Source organism: Gasterosteus aculeatus, chromosome 11 (genome assembly GCF_964276395.1).
Source record: "Gasterosteus aculeatus chromosome 11, fGasAcu3.hap1.1, whole genome shotgun sequence".
Taxonomy (NCBI): Eukaryota; Metazoa; Chordata; class Actinopteri; order Perciformes; family Gasterosteidae; genus Gasterosteus; species Gasterosteus aculeatus.
In genome coordinates, this window is record NC_135699.1 from 8181562 (window position 1) to 8194800 (window position 13239).

General features: G+C 49.2%; 2 protein-coding genes across 16 annotated transcripts in view; one reads left to right on the forward strand and one right to left on the reverse strand.

Moving 5' to 3' along the window:
• arhgap23a (Rho GTPase activating protein 23a) overlaps positions 1-12760 on the forward strand; it is a 51967-nt gene extending 39207 nt beyond the window's left edge. For 7 of the 15 annotated variants that reach the window (XM_040190028.2, XM_078083589.1, XM_040190026.2 and 4 more), the window contains exons 8-24: positions 1916-2071; positions 2856-2967; positions 3057-3096; positions 3527-3664; positions 3749-4057; positions 4143-4204; positions 4294-4412; positions 4704-4822; positions 4909-5061; positions 5179-5257; positions 5354-5427; positions 5563-5652; positions 5744-5869; positions 5964-6005; positions 6452-6536; positions 8809-8840; positions 8991-12760. In XM_040190028.2, the coding sequence (XP_040045962.2) occupies positions 1916-2071; positions 2856-2967; positions 3057-3096; positions 3527-3664; positions 3749-4057; positions 4143-4204; positions 4294-4412; positions 4704-4822; positions 4909-5061; positions 5179-5257; positions 5354-5427; positions 5563-5652; positions 5744-5869; positions 5964-6005; positions 6452-6536; positions 8809-8840; positions 8991-10409 (3155 nt within the window). In that variant the 3' untranslated portion in view covers positions 10410-12760. The remainder of the gene's footprint in view (positions 1-1915; positions 2072-2855; positions 2968-3056; positions 3097-3526; positions 3665-3748; positions 4058-4142; positions 4205-4293; positions 4413-4703; positions 4823-4908; positions 5062-5178; positions 5258-5353; positions 5428-5562; positions 5653-5743; positions 5870-5963; positions 6006-6451; positions 6537-8808; positions 8841-8990) is intronic. The other 8 variants (XM_078083591.1, XM_040190022.2, XM_078083587.1 and 5 more) reach the window with 3 other exon arrangements.
• rpl19 (ribosomal protein L19) overlaps positions 1-13239 on the reverse strand; it is a 219666-nt gene that overhangs the window by 118922 nt on the left and 87505 nt on the right. The window lies entirely within an intron of this gene.

Below are 13239 nucleotides of genomic sequence, written 5' to 3' on the forward strand. Positions count from 1 at the left end.
AAATGCTGTATTTTCTTTTATTTCCTTAGCTCATACAAAGTAAATGAAGCAAGAAGGGGCATGTTCACGGATGAAGTATTTAACACATCAACATGAATCCCAGCTGTAAATTACAAAGCATTTTTGGTATCGGTGCTCGTTGGGAACACAACGGTTTCGTACTCTCAGTTCCTGCTTAACGCAGCTATTGTGCTGCTCTGGAAGAGGAATGGGTTTGTGTGTCTGTGTCTGTGTGTGTGAGGGGGTTCAGTCTGTGACTATCTTCACTAGTTGGACCGTGGATACTTCACATGAGGACCAAGACCTTCCGTAGTGGCTTCTGCTTCCACAAGGCCTCTAGGTCACAAGATTGCTGGCCGGTTTCTCTGCTTTAATCTGATTTTCAGTCTTGTTCATGAAGCTGAAACAATGAACTAATAATCTACAGCAACTTTGATGATCGATTACTCGTTAATGTCATTTCACAAGCAAAAATGATAAATATTAGTTAATCCCAGTTGCTCAATGATGATGATTTCCAGCTGTCAAAAAGAGTCATAGAGTATGATTTTGATGCTGGTACCATAACTCCCACTCTCATATGTTTATCTAAACCACACCAGACTGGAATAACTATGGTGCACATTAACAGTCACGACCTGTGTGCAGGATGTCCTGTAGAGTTGTGGCAGAGTGTGCTGCAGTATGTTGCTCCCCTCTGCTGGTCCTTCTCCGTCTGCTGACTCTGAGCTCGCTCTCCGGCTGCGTGTTAATGACGGCCCTTGTTAAACCCACAGCGCGGCTATTTCTGGGCAGATTCCTCGTGCCAGATTGGAAATGTTTTCCGCCTGATGCCGGACTCCAGTGTGCACAGGAGTGGAGGGTGGTAGATAGAAGAAGGGAAAGAGACTCTAAGGAAAAGAGGAGCGGAGGTGTTGAGGGATAATTCCACAAAGTTGCTGGAACATAGAAGTAAAAAACATGAAGTGGAAATAAGAACAGGAGTGAGATGAGAGCGTAGCAGGAATGTACAAAAAAAGAAGTCTTTTCTGGAGTCCGTCCGGTCTGCAGAGGTTGTGCTGCCCTCTGTAGTTCACCCTGAGAACTGGAGCCTTACAGCACCTCACACCGGATATTTAGAAAGCCTCCACTGAATTCAGCCCGCAAATAGTACACTTGTCTCCAATCAAGAAGTGTGTGTGTGTGTATGTTGGGTTACGTGTGTGTGTGTGTGTGTGGCGGTTTCACTTCCCTTTGCATCATCCTAAACTGGTGGAGACTTGTAGCTTGTGTGACCTACATATTCTGCTTCATAACCTTTGTCGTCGTTGAGCACAGAATCGTGAATCTATCACTAAATATGCACTCGCAGTTACCCACATGTTCACATTTTGTTAAATTATGGCTTTTCTCGCGTGTGTGTCCTCACACGTATCGGATCCCAACGTGCTGTAGATTTAATAAAGAACTGAAACCTGGCGGCAGTAAGTCTCTCTCACTGAGCCGCCTCAGTTAGGAACTGCTCTCCCGATGGCAACAGGCGGCTCAGGTACTGATCGCTGAAAAATCTCGGCTTATTTTGTTTGCATTTGTATTTTTCCAGTTTTCAATCCTGTAGTTTCTTTAGTCCGTTGGTCAGTCAGCGTGGGAGGGGCTCGTGTTCGAGTATGATTGTTGTTTTTGACTTTTGCATACGAGAGAGTTTACAGATGAGAAGGCAGCAGTCGAAACCTTGTAATTCATTTTCCTTGTATAGTTTCCATTGACGACGATGCTGCGGTTCCTGGCCGTTCCTCTCCCTTGCGAAACTCTCCTCCTCTTCCTGAAATAACCCCTTTTAATATCCTTCTTCTTCCGTCCTGGCCTTTTTCTCTAACACCTAACCCCCCCCCCCCCCCCCCTCCTGCCTCTCCTCCTCCCTTCCCTCCTCCCACAGATGAGCCGACCAGCCCAGGTGCTGATTTGCGCGCCCGCCACGTGCCGGCGTCCTCCGTGGTGTCCAGCGGCATGAACTCGGCGCCCGCCGTGGTCACCGGCCCCGCCTCCCCCACATTCACCTTCCCCCTTACTAGACTCTTCTCGCAGGACTGCAGTGAGTCCCCCCCCCCCCCACCCCCCCTCCTTTCTATCCCGGTCCCTCCCTTCCTCCCCGCTGCATGCAGCCAAAAAGCCTTTGTGATGTTTACGATTGATCATGCATTGGATTTTAAAAAGCCTCCACGTCCTCAAACTGAATCAAGTCAAATTTTGACCAGTTTCTAAATCAAATCAATTTTTTTGAGCAAGCCGCAGTTTTCCCCATATTGCTGTCTTAAATTTGAAGATGATTTTTATTGGAAACCAGTTTGCAGCAAGACGTTTGAGGCTAAATAAGAGAAAATGCCGTTTTAGCATGCTAGTACTGTAGATATGCATGTTTGACCGAAAGAAGTTCATAGAAACATGTTTGCTCAGAATTTGTTTCGGGGATTTTTTCTCGCTGTGCACGAAGCCGAAAAGAGTCGCGCTGTTTCAGATTAATTGTCAAAAGTCCCAGATTAATTAAACTTAAACTTGACCAACTTGCACGATACGTTTCTTCAAATCCACGTCGGCTGTTTCCGAGGGAACACGCCCGCATGCCAAGTGGTGAGAGAAGTCACCGGAGTTGATTTCGTTTAACCCACCGTTCATCCTGACTGCGCCACCCAAACCTCTTCTACCACCACCACCACCACCACCACCACCTCCTGCCTCCTCCCTCACAACCCCCCCACCTCCCCTAATCCAACACCACCCACTCCGGTGATTGGCATTACATCAACACTCTTTCTTTCTCTCTGTCTCTTTGTGTCTCCTTCTCTCTCTCTCTGCTCACTCATCCTCTCGCCGAGCAGGCAGTATTAAACCCGGTCGCCGTTCCTCCTATCTTCTAGCCATCCCCACCGAGCGCTCCAAGTCGTGTGACGAAGGACTCAACACGTTCAGAGAGGAAGGACGAGTCTTCACGTGAGTACCGTTCGACCCGAGACCGTTGACGTTCAAACGGCACCCGCGTGCAGGCCGACTCATCTCAGCTGTGTTGTTGTGCTTCACAGGAGGCTACCAAAGAGAGTGAAGAGTTTCTTCACAGATGGGGTGAGTTCTTCCCCTTCCTCCTCTCATTCCTCTGAACTTTCATCACCCAAACCCTTTATTTCTACAAATGTTGTCCTTCTTTCTCACTGCTTTACCATCATTTTGTCAGATTATCAACATCAAAAGAAAAACAATGACTCAAAGATGTATTCCATGCATCTTAACAAAAAGAAACAAATACTTGAGGACAGTTGACTGTTATTTGCTTTACAAATAAAAGCATTGAAATGTGATTTTAAGACCCTTTCCGGTAGTCCGCGGCTACGTTAAATTACAAATCACAAACGTGTAAGTGAGCAATGATAATGGAAAACAGTGGTTTTAAGTACATTGTCAGAAACCGGCAGCCTTTGTTTATCTACACTTTAATTACTGAAACATAAGTGAAAAAAAGTCTTAAGGCCACAAAATGTCCCCGCTTGTGTTTCAGTCTCTGGACAACCTCGGTACAGCGGAGGAGGTTAGATCCAAACGCCACTCCACCTCAGAGCTGGGAAACATAACGTACAGCGATGTGCTGCGGGAAGGATGGCTGCACTTCAAACAAATCCTCACGGAGAAGGGCAAGGTGGGCGTGCTCAGAAAACGGCGCGAGACGAGGTAAGAGCCACCGAAGCAAGCGAAGACTCTCATCTTCATCTCTCATTCGCAGAAGGTGGGCAGCGGAATGCGTCCGTGGAAGCGAGTCTTTTCCGTGCTGCGCTCCAATTCGCTGTTCCTCTACAAGGACAAGAGGGAGGCGGTGCTCCGCGGGGCCGCGGTCGGGGGCGCGGCCGAGGACGAGCAGCCCATCAGCATCCGGGGCTGCCTGGTGGACATCGCGTACAGCGAGACCAAGCGAAAGCACGCCCTGCGCCTCACCACCCAGGACTTCTGTGAGTACCTGCTTCAGGCCGAGGACCGGGAGGACATGCTGGACTGGATAAAGGTCATAAGGGAGAACAGCAAGACTGACAGCGAGGTCAGAGGACACACCTGCAATTCTTTTAACGTCCTCGGCGAGGGTCCCTTCGGAGTCATAACGCGTGTGTGTGTGTTTGTTACAGGAGCTCGGTTTATCCAGACAGGCCCTGATCAATAAGAGGCTGAATGATTACAGGAAGCAGAGGTGAGTCACCTGACAACCGATGATGAATCCTCCCCCCCCCAACACCGCACTCATCTGTGGTCACACTTTCTCTCCGTCTCCCCCTGCAGTCCGACGGGCAGCAAGCCCGACTCCTCTCCCAGGATGTCCCGCATGAAGCCGCCCTTCCTGCAGGCCAAGATGGAAAACGCCACGGGGGCACCACGTTCCCCCAAACAGGAGGGCAAAGGTCGGTGTCTGGGATGGACTGGGCCAGCACAGCTACTACTCATTGGCATTAAATGTCAGACATTATGAGATGTATTACCACCTCGAGGGAGCATCGCTTCTCTTATAAGACGTATCAGGGCTTATATGCTTTATAGTCCTGGTTATTGGAAGTCTAAAAAGACAGTTTTTTAGTCCTTTGATTAATATATCTCCAGATGTAAGACTATGTAACGGCCCCGTGTGGATGAGGGCCTTTAGATGTGAGGACAGGACAAACCAAGATGCAAGCAGTGAGGTTTTTCGTCCCTAGATGAGAGCGCCCCCCCGAAGTCCCCGTGGGGAATCAACATCATGAAGAAGACAAAGAAGGCCGGGCCCAAAGCTTTCGGCGTGCGGCTGGAGGATTGCCAGCCGGGCGTGATAAACAAGGTTAGCCCCGACATGACATCCGCCATACCCGAATGCGGCGAAAGTGCCGCCGCTCCCGCTGAACTCTGTCCGTGTTTCCCGCTCAGTTCATCCCGTTGATCGTGGAGATCTGCTGCGGCCTGGTGGAGGACATGGGTCTGGAGTACACAGGAATATACCGGGTCCCGGGGAACAACGCCATGGTGTCGGCGCTCCAGGATCAGCTCAACAAGGGATGCGACATCAACCCCGCAGAGGAAGTGAGGAAGCGGCCACACAACAAAGCGCTTAACCGACTCGCAGGCTTCATTCGACCGTGCCGTTGGACGCCGGAGGTACGCCGCTAAACTCCCCTCTGCTTCTTCTCCCGTCAACAGAAGTGGCAAGACCTCAACGTCGTCAGCAGTCTACTCAAATCCTTCTTCAGGAAACTTCCAGAGCCGCTCTTCACTAACGGTTTGTCCAGACATGTCGCCGCCGCACGCAAACAACTCACGCCGCCGTGCGCAAACATCAGACCCCTCCATGTTAACGTGTTTGAAATCTTCACAGACAAGTACAACGACTTCATCGACGCCAACCGGATGGACAGCACATCAGACAGACTGAAGACCATGAAGAAACTGGTACGTTTTTGTTTGTATTACTTGTGTTACTGCTACCACCAAGCTTGTGTGTTTGTGTGCGTGTGTGTCTTTGTGTGTGTTTGGCAGGTTTTACAGGTTAATCAATATTGTCCCTCTTCCTATTTTCTCTCGCAGATCCGAGACCTCCCAGATTATTATTACCACACTCTGAAGTTCCTGGTTGTTCACCTGAAGACCGTAGCCGACAGCTCGGATAAAAACAAGGTGTGAAAGGCACTTTGTGAATGAAGCGTAAATACGATCACGTGTCACTGTGCGCTCGTGCGTGTTTATGAGTTGTTGTGTTGTTGTGTAGATGGAGCCCCGTAACCTGGCTCTGGTGTTCGGGCCGACTCTGGTTCGGACGTCTGAAGACAACATGAAAGATATGGTCACGCACATGCCCGACCGCTACAAGATAGTTGAGACGCTCATCCAACATGTGAGAGAGGCCGCACGCACACGCACACAGACACACACACACGCACACGTCATGAAACTTTTAAAGATAAATATTTCCTCTGTTGTTCTTGTAGTGCAACTGGTTTTTCACTGAAGAGCAAGACAAGGACGAAAAGGTATGCCACCCGTATGGTTTCTTTAGACTAACACATCAAAAGCGTTGACAGACAGTTATTTAAAGATTTTGGAAAATGTGGAGCGTGTGACTTCATTATCTGAGAATCCTTCCAGGTTGGTGTGAAATGAATTGCAATGTGACTACGTAGTTTAAAGGAGGACGAGTGCTTCATCTTTTTAAAAATACAATAAACTTGCTGTAAGAGCTCATACATTAACCAACGTATTATTTAATGCATTCTTGTGCAGAAAACACCTTTTGCTTTGAGATGATTTATTATCGTTTTGTGAATCTTAAGAAGTGGAACGACATTTTCCACTTCAGATTTGAGCTTGTAGTGTCGTAGAATAATTCCCCAAAAAATTCCAAAAGCCGTAATTGTAGAAATCCCCATTCAAACCAGTCAATAGTCAGTAAATTTACAGCCTTTTGTCTTTCGTCCAGACGCCGGTGGACACGCAGGACGTGCAGCCCGCCCCCAACATCGACCACCTGCTGCCCAACATCGGCAGGACCGGGGAGGCCTCAGGTGAGCGCGCTGCTTTACCGCTCTGACCTGGCCGACCAATAGCATTCGAGTAGATGTGATCGATTCCCCAAATTAATGCTGCCCTCCATTTGAAGCTGAAGAAAGGGAATTGCGATTGTGAGTGCTCTGATGTTTCTAAGAATCCAGAACCCTAAATGACTGAAAGTGACTAAAATGAAGTGCTCCCTCTTTGGAAATTTGTCCCAGTTTAGAACCAGAACTCCTTTTCAAACTGCACTGCAACGCGGCATGAGAAATGAAAGTCTGACATGCGTTGGTACTCGGGAGTGTTTCTGTGTTTGATAGCGTGTCTGCACTTCTCTTCTCTCTGCTGACCTCTTTTCTATCCTACACGATGCTCATCTTTCACTTTCTCTGTACGTTTCTGCATTTCCTTCTCTTAGCTGAGCCTGTGGAGCAGCCACTGCGGTAGGATGGGAACTCCCCCGGCAATACGTGTGTGTGTGTGTGTGTGTGTGTGTGTGCAACCGAATATGTGCAGCTCGTTGTGAAAGTGAAATAATGTGTGTGTGTGTGTGTGAGAGAGAAGGTGTTCCTGTTGGTGATGGTTGTGTGTCTCCATGGTCTCCATTACCCGCCTTTAGAGTCATTGTCTCCCTCTTGGTGTCGGACGGCCTCGTAAGAACATGTCGCCCCAGTCGGACTAATTCATTAAGGCCTGAGACAGCTGCAGTATCTGACACCGGAGTGTAAACTGTGTTAAACTGCTGCTGAGGGACAACCCCCACCCCCCCTCCACCCGCCGTTGGGGCATTTTTAATCAGAGTATCCTAAAGCTCAGGCTTCTCGTGCCATGCTCGCCTCCAAATGGACTATTTTTAATGCCCCAACGACCTCAGCGATATAATCTGGTCTGTTTGTATATCGTTCAGTGGGGGTCCACTTTCACCCTTCACCCTTTCACGCTAGTTTGCTATACGAGTCGTAGAAGTGAGTTTTCAAAATTAAAATCCTTCTGGAATTTAGCAAAACAAAAGACCAGCTATGGTTTCAACATTAACTGACCCCTCAGATTTTTTCATGGGTTTAACATATGAGCCATATTCCCGCTGCCAAAGCTTTGTCATTGATACCGTGGCTTTGACTCACGATAGGTCCCAGATTTTAAGAACTGTAGCAGACACTAATGCTTTATGTAGATTATCTGTCAAATATATTAATTGGTATATTAACAGGTGGATCCGTGCTGGCGGAGCTGAAGGTCTCATCTCTGAGCAGTGATGTAAAACATCAATTAGCCAATATTTTGTATTCATTCTTAAAATGCCTTTAACAATTACTCGTCAAGTTTTTTACGGAATACTTCTCCAATCAAGTAATTCACGTTGACCTTTCAACATTTTTCAAGAGATTTAAAACGCTTTTCAAAGGCGACCGCTCAATAATCTGCAGATTTGAGCCCCTGTCATGGGGGACAAACCGTTTCACCCGCTGAGCGCCAGCCAACCCTCTTCTACGAGAGGCGGCATAACATCACAAAAGGGCCGAAATGGTGATATGACACAACACAGGCGAAGGGTGAGAGTTTGTCCAACGAGATAAACCGCATTGATATTATTATTCTATACTCCTTCCATCCCAAGTTGTTTAAATGGCCAAAATCCCGGGTTTCTCCAAAAGATTTAGAGTTTCGTACCGTGTGGAAGACAGAAACAGCTTTTATCCTGCTCCGCTGTGTTTTGTGTTGTGAGGAAGTGTCTTTCTTTACAAAATTATTTCTGCCTTGTTGCCTCCCAACGCTTCTCTGACTGATGGATGTCATCAGCGTTTTTCTGTGATGTCATCGGTGTGTGCCGTGGTTTCCTAATGCCTCCAACACCAAACCCCGCTCACCCGATCGTTGTTTCTCCTTCACATGTGTAAATCGGTGTCTTCGTACTGGGGCCCGTCGCAGCCAGAGGGCACAGAGGAAGGAGAGCTCCTTTAAAATTGCCTGGATCGATGATTGTTTTGCAATCTGGGAAGACAACATAAAACTGCTGCAACTTTCAAGAATGTTGTGCTCGAGCCACGGCCTCATCGGTGTCTCAGCGGGTGTTTTCCCCCTTTGCAGCTGATGGAAAACACCCGCCGAGGCGTCAGGGTTTGAAGTGGAGACAGAAGTGCAACATTCAGCAGCAGTTTTCTATGATTTGAAAAAAAAAAAGAAAACGCAGCAGCTGCCTCTGTGTCCCCCGCGGTGACCGCTCTGGCCTTTTGTTAACCTCAACCGCTCTGACCCTGTGATGTTTTTATCCTTTTCCCCCCTCAGACTCAACCAACAGTGACTCGGCTAAATCAAAGGTAACATCTCTAAACACGGTTCAAGGTTTCTCTGAACGCACACACACACACACACACACACACATGCTGTCAGGCTGCAGTAGACTTGTAGAATGGGATCTATGACAACGTCACGATTTGACAAACTCTCCTTTTCTCTCCTTTTTTCAGGGCTCTTGGGGGTCAAAGAAGGACCTTTCACCCAAAGACTTCTTGACTCTGTCCATCATGTCGGCCGTTACGGGCCGCAAACGCAGGAAGCACGCCCGCCGCTTTGGTAGCAGCACCGATGACGACTCCGAGCACGAGCCAATCAAAGCCGGACATGTAGGGGCGGAGGAGGAGGAGGAGGAGGAGGCGGGCTCCCCTTTGGGAGACACTGCCCCCCGAGCGGAGGGAGAGGAGGACGAGGATGAAGAAGAAGAGGAAGACGAGGAAGTTGTTGACAGCGGAGCGAAAGAGGAGATGCAGGCGGATATTCCCGGCCGGCCGCGCCGTGAAGACGAGGAGGAGGGAGGCGAGGAGGAGGCAGGAGGAAGACCACCAGCCGCGTTGTTGCGCGAGGAGGAGGCGCGGGTGGAGGTGAAGGCTCCGGCGTGGAAAGCCCCGGAGGACGCTCGCTCCATCGTCTCCGGTTACTCCACGCTCTCCACGTTGGGCCGCAGCCTGGGGTCGGAGGGCAGGGGGGGCGACGCCGACGACGAGCACAGCGAGCTGGTGAGCGAGACGGACAACGAGAGCGGCTTCGCCTCGCGCTCCCTCACCCAGGAGAGGCCCGACAAGCACCCGGCGGCGTCCGACAAGCACCCGGCGGCGCCCGCCAACGCCCAGGCGGCCCCGCGCAGCTTCCTCTACACGCGCTACAAATCCCCCGTCCCCTCCCCCGGCAACCTGCTCGCCACGCCGGCCGCGCCCACGCCGGAGGCGGCGGATCGGGGCGAGGGAGGGGCGCGGTCGGTCACTCCCACGTCGTCGTCCTCCTCCGCCACAACTCACAGGCTGCACTCCAGGCCGTCCTTCAACTCCCACAAGCTGATCCAGTGCGACACTCTGGCCCGGAAGAAGCTGAAGTCGGAGAAGGGCAAGGCGCGCTCCCCGGACCTGCCGGAGCTGTCCGGCGCCGACGGGGCCGTCCCCGGGGCCCGCGGCGCCCCCAAAGGGAGGAGGGAGAGCTCTAGGACCAACCCCTCCTCGGGCAGCAGCCAGGAGAGCCTGGCCCGGCCCAAGCCCTCGCTGCCGCCCAGCGAGGCCGCCTCCTTCGCCCCGAGCGGCCCCGGCGGCCGGTCCCTGGCGGAGCACGTCCGGGCCCGCCTGATGGGCTCGGCCGACGACCTGCGCATCGTGGGACTGCGGAAGCCTCTGTCCCCGGAGACGCGCAGGAAGAGACGGGCCTGGCGCAGACACACCGTGGTGGCCTCGCCGACGGAGGTCTCTGACAAGAGACCCCAGCTGACTGTCAGCGACTTCCCCCTCTCCCCCATCACTCAGAGCCAGGTGAAAACTGCGGGGCCGCCGCGGGAGTCCGACGGGCTCGACCAAGGACCGGCGGCACGCCACTCGTCCACCTCGAGATTCCACCAGTATCTGTGAGCGCACGCTTCTCTCCGAGGGTCAGAGGTCAGAGGCCGCCAGGTTGCACGGTGTTCCACTGATCGGGACCTTAATAGCAGCCCAGCCTTTTTTACTTTTGATAAGCTCCACTTTGCGCGGCAAAGGGGCCTCCCTGTGTTGCCAAAGCTTTTTTTTGTTGTTTTATTTAATTCCCAAAATGTGTGCTTTTATCAAAGTAATACGGAAACAGGACAGAGACCGAAACGGACCTCATCGCGGAGCGTCCTTTCCCGTCTTCTCTGCCTTGCTGCTCACGGACGGCGTAGATGAAATAAAAGGGTTGAGTCCCTTCGAGCGGCCGGATGCCGAAATGCAACGTCTTCTGCTTCTTGAGAGAAGGGGGCTCCTTGTCAGATTGGCTTTTTTAACGGTAACTTTGGCAGCGTTTCTCTGAACCTACTTCAGTGAGCCAGAAGAGACAGACAACGCCCTTCATACACACACACACACTTGTAAATACAAAACGTTATTGGCGTTTATTGGCGCGTTACAACGACCGATAGGAGAATATTTTTCATATCGGTCGTTGTATCGCGCTCCGCCTCAGACCACAGACACTGTAATCGCTGGTTAGGACCCCAGACTACGGACGGGTGGCACGGTCGTCTCCCTCTACTTGTTAATAATGTTTGTGTGTGTGTTCGCGCAACAATATTTGGATTGTGTCTGAGCGTGCAGGTGTTTGTGTTGAACAATTTTGTAACTTTTGTACAAAGCGTCGTTAAGTTAACCGTGTAAATATAAATATTATGTTATCATATTTGTTTTTACTTTTTTAGTTCCTTTTTTTATGGTTTACAAAGGCGCGTGCAAGTGCACAAGTCATTTTCTTTCAAGGTGTTACTTGAAATATGTCCCTTAATATATATATTTTTTGTTTTATATTCAATATATATATATTTTGTATTAAAGTCAAAAGAAAAGTACTTTTATTGTTATTTCATCTGGGCGTACCTGTTCACAGGAGATAAACGCGACTAAACCTGCTCCTTTTCTCCTCAAAGATGGCCTTCCTCTCTGATTCCTCAGCACTGTGCCGAAAACCTTTCCCCTCATGAGATATCGTCTCATGAATAAGTATCTCTGGTGATTGTACTTCCAGCAATGTTGCATCAACATGTTCACAAACTAATCTAAACAACTACACGTAGCAAGAGAATCAACCTGGGGATCCTGATACCATATTGGGCCGTTTGCAGGCGGCTGAGCTCTTACGTTTTGGTTATTCGTGTCTTGTGATTACTGAGCGACGCCTCAGCACATCGGCTCATGTTTACTGAGCTCCGGTCGACGCGTGTTCCTCGTGAAAGAGAAGCCTGCCGGTGTTTAACGGACTGTTAAGAAAGTAGCGCGTACAAACGGAGACATTTTAACCTCGGCTGGTGGGGAGCTTTGTGTTTTCGTCACATCCCCTGCCAGGGTTCATGCGTGTCTATTGTTTATTACCGTGGGGGGTCACACGGGGACGGGTCATCCGTAAGGTCACGCTCCAACGAATCCTACCCGACTGAGGAAAACGTTACATGAGAGGAAAACAGTCATCTCTTGTCTTGGCTTGACATCACAAAATTACACAAACAGGAGGTGTGACATCCTCAGTCATGAGACTTGTTTTCATCTGACCAAATAACGTACAAATAATAATAATGATGATAATAATAACAGTAAGTTATAGTCTTGTTTTACCTCAAGATTTTTTTCTACAAGTGCCTGATTTCTGGAATGTGTTTTGTTCTGCGGTGCCATTGTCGGGACTTATCTTTCCGTTTCCTTTTGTTGATTTCTGAGTCTCCGCCTGAGGCGATGACCCAAAGACGTGTACATTTTAATACAAGCAGTCTAACTACATTTTTTTTTTAAAGCACACTTTTGGCCAAGGACATGTCTATGCACTCTGTTAGCCTTTACCTTAGGTTATAAGAGGTATAGTACTCGCTCAGCTGCTTTTCTTAACGCCTGTCTGTGCCCAGTGATCCGCGGCGTGTGAATATGGTACATCTAACGAGACCCGCTCTAAAGCGGCACGAGGTCACGTCAGACATCCATCACGGATGAACTAACAGCCTATGACGTCATCAAAAAGGAAAACTCAACAAGTTGGCGCGTTGTCTGAAATTTGATTCTCACCCTATGTTTCCTTATTGTATTTTAAAGTCTTGTACATACTTTCATGATATGTAGCATATTGTATTGTGTACATTTGGAATTGCTTTTTTGGAGTATAACTAATATGAAATTAAGGTTGTCCACCTGAAACCATTTCCCTCATGGGTGTGTGCTTTAAAGCAAGGTTATATGATGTAAATAAACAGAACTACGTTTAAAACTAATTTCTCCCGTGTGTTAGTTATTCCTCGTAGGATTTAGTAAAGTTGAACGGGGAGAATGAGGCTGAATGTCGCCCTCTGGTGGAAACCAGTGAGTACGGCACAGAAAATAAACTTCAACTACACAAACTACATGTTGGCTTCTGAGACAGTTTAAGTACAGAGACAAGTTGACATTCATTTAATCTTTGAACGACAGCCGGACTTCTGGGAATATCTTAAAACGTAACATTTGAGAATTATAGAGCTTTAAAATAACAGTGTTATTAGCAGATTATTTTGCTTTTGAGGTGAACAGCACTCCTTATGATCATATTGGGCCTAAAAAATAAACCCATGTAACATTTCATCCTGCAAAACATCTAAGGTAGATTAAACGGAGTGTGTTAACCTTAATAAAAAGGATCTCCACCCCACCCATCTGCTACAGTCCGCGTATTCTTCCTCCCCGGGGCCCACTGACCTGGTCCGGGATCTTCACA